At 41.1% G+C, this 3,147-nt stretch overlaps 1 protein-coding gene across 1 annotated transcript; it reads right to left on the bottom strand.

Annotated features, from left to right (window-relative positions):
- Positions 1–302: 302 nt before the first annotated feature.
- On the bottom strand, positions 303–2,730 carry LOC138961488 (uncharacterized). The gene is made up of 2 exons (XM_070333140.1): positions 2,243–2,730; positions 303–1,834 (listed from the first exon to the last, which is right to left on the bottom strand). Exons 1-2 carry the CDS (start codon positions 2,514–2,516, stop codon positions 795–797), a joined length of 1,314 nt encoding a protein of 437 aa, XP_070189241.1. The 5' UTR covers positions 2,517–2,730; the 3' UTR covers positions 303–794.
- Between the last annotated feature and the right edge of the window lie 417 nt (positions 2,731–3,147).

Raw genomic sequence — 3,147 nt, 5'->3', positions numbered from 1 at the left:
TGTGAACAAGAAACAATTAACAAGTGGCTCTATCCCATCTCCCCCCTTTCCCCTATCCCATCTCCCCCCTTTCCCCGTCGCGATATAACCTTGAATGGTTGAAAACGACGTTAAACACCAAATAAAGAAAGAACTTAGTTTAACTGATGACAGGTGTTGTGTTTAATAAAAATTACTCAGAACTTTTGATTCTTTGCTTTGTTCTTTTTATTGTGAATGCAACAAAACAAAAAAATAGGGAGAGGTGATAGAAAAGAAAGCACGCACCATCACCCTTCACACCAAAACTTAATGACACTGTATGACAGGAAATTAATTTATTCATACAAAAAACAAAGAGCAGGCAGATGAATGCAGTCACAATGAATGATGTATACGTCACGATATATGCATATGAGCACAGTTTAAAATTCACACAAGCATCAGAATATTTGCAGTACCACAAATTGCACATGACAATGGAAAAGAAAACCATTATTATGCTTCTGGACTTTTCACAGAGTTCGACAGGACAACATAACCAGTTCATTTCCCAAATATAAGTGCATGCACTCCACACATTAGTTCACCTGTACCCATACCCTGAAAGTGTACCGAGGAAAGAGATCAGCATGGACTGCCAAATTATTAATCCAAAACATGCTAGCCATCTGAATACTGATTCAAGCTATGTCTACAAGATGCACATGCTGCATAAAGTGACTGTGAACATGAATACCTTCAGTCCTGAACCTAAGGAATATGACTAACAGAAAACATGAACTAGTTAAGCATGTTTTTCAAATTATTTACAGTCAAAGCCGTCTCAAGGCACCTTTGTGCTTTAGGTTCTTTCGAAGTGATGAGCTTTTCTTGACATTATCCTGTTTTTGTTTCTCATTGACAACTTTGACCACTGCATGTCCCCTGATTCGCAAGAAGTAGTTAATAATTGCCTCCAGCAAGGACTGGTGACCCTTGCCGGAGGTCACTTTCTCCCACTGCTGCTGAACCGACAGGTCTGCCAGAATTATTTCAAGCAGCTTACAAGCTTTGAGCGAACCAGGGGTCAGGCTGTCCATACTGATCTCTTTTCTAAGAACACTTTCTAAACTCACAACAAGCTCAAAAAACTCAGCTGATGGTTCTGTCAACCCACCTCTGTCCCTGTATTCTAGCCATTGTCTTGGGACAGCAGCATTCTCCACCAACCCTGACAAACACAAATGTTTGATCTGAGCCTCTCTCTCTTTGTCAGTTGTTTTTTTCAACAAAACAAAGAGTACATGCCCAGCAACGTAATAAAGCACACCTTTGTCATTGTCTGACAGAGCATCAACCTTTTCCTCTGACTTCTGTTTCAATAACTTTGCTCCATAAGCAGCAATACACTTAAGAAGTTCATCGTGTAAGCATGCTGAAAAAAGAGAAACTGCACGTTGCGAGATATTGTTCTGACAGTGAAAAGACAAGAGGAGTTCGGTTATTTTTGCACAGTATGTCTCATCACTCATAAGTTCATGGTACCTTGTCCACATCTGTGCACCCTGCATCTTTATCATTGATGTATGAGTGACGCTTATAAAGTCTTTTAAATGTTTCATCATTTCATCTACATTGCCATCTCTTGAGACGATACTTGCCGCTATGGCAGTAAGAGATGATTTCTCTGAAGATACATTAATAAAGGGATCCTCTTCAATCCTTTTAATAGCGTTGATTACCAGGTCTCTGATGGTTGCATCGCTTAGGCAGGTATTACTTTCAGCGTCACAGCAGTCTCCCTCAACCAGTCCGTCTAAAACTGCAACTGCATCAGACTGGGCGTCATTGTTATCAATGCGATGCTCACTGGCTGAAACAGAGAATGATAACATACAACTTAATGAATGCAGTCAGGTAAATTTAAACACCAGGTTACACAGCACAATTCATGTTTACTGCTCATAATGTAAAAACTAAAATGCACATGTTTTGTAAGTATGCAGGTTCCCAAACAGATTTCTACTTTGATAGAAATCCCCATTCACACATTCCTACTTCACTGCTTTCAGGAGATGCACTAACCTGTTGGGCTTCAAGGTCCACTGATAACACGGTTTTACTGTAATTGATATTCCATGTAATACTATCATTATATTATATATCATAACTTACATTTTATTAGGGTACGTGTTTCAGTTAGAACTTATATTACCATGATAATAATTATGAAGCACACACAAACACACACGCGCACGCGCAGATATATATGGAGTCTTACCTTTCAAATGTGGCTTGTTGTGCTTCTTGGTGACATGTCCTCTGAAACCGCTGATAGAGGCATAACTGTTGTTGCAATCGGGACACTTGAAATTCTTCGCCGACGAACGTTGACGCTTTGCAAAAGGCGGAAGAACCATTTCGCTTGCGATTTCGTCACTCTCAGATTCGGAACCGCTTTCACTCGACTCCACATCATCCTCCGTAAATTCTCCTAATATGTACTCCAGTGGCAAGTCGTCCCACTTCAGAAAATCCTCTTTTGTCGACATCATTTATCCCACAACAAGCGCTGAAATGTAAACAGGAAGCCGAACAGAATCGGTTAAGTTGTATCTCCGGCAGAGAAGAGCTCTGCAAGGGACGGTATTACACTACCGCGGACCGCCGCGGACAGTTCGTGGCATACGCAGTTACCTTTTCCTGCGGTAAGCGACCATCCTCGCAGGCGCAGTGAAGGAGTTTCCTATCTATCTAATATAGGTCTATGCTGCTAGATTGAAGCTAAGCTATTGTGCTCATAGAAGCGAGATCATCTCTGTTTGTGTGTGGATTTACAGTAAAGACCGGGGCTCGAAGAAGCAAGAATACAGACCACTATTCTATCATTAAGGGATACCCACAGAGTATTGCTGCTGTTGTGTAATCAAAGTTGTGATTGAAGCAAACCCGAGAGCATCTCTGTTCTTGTGGAATTACAGTAAAGGCCATGACGCCATCACCAAGGCAAATCCACAGAGCATCGTTGCTTTTGTGTGTTCACAGTCATGATTGAAGCTTACTCATTGTGCTAATAGAAACGACAGTATCCCTGTGTTTTTTGTAGAATTACAGTAAAGACCGCGGCGTCATCATTAAGGCAAAAGCACACAGCATCGCTGCTGTTATGTGATCACAGTCATGTTT

Source organism: Littorina saxatilis, linkage group LG3, assembly GCF_037325665.1.
Source record: "Littorina saxatilis isolate snail1 linkage group LG3, US_GU_Lsax_2.0, whole genome shotgun sequence".
NCBI lineage: Eukaryota > Metazoa > Mollusca > Gastropoda > Littorinimorpha > Littorinidae > Littorina > Littorina saxatilis.
Note: the sequence above shows the minus strand (reverse complement) of the source record. Positions and strands in the feature narration are given on the sequence as shown.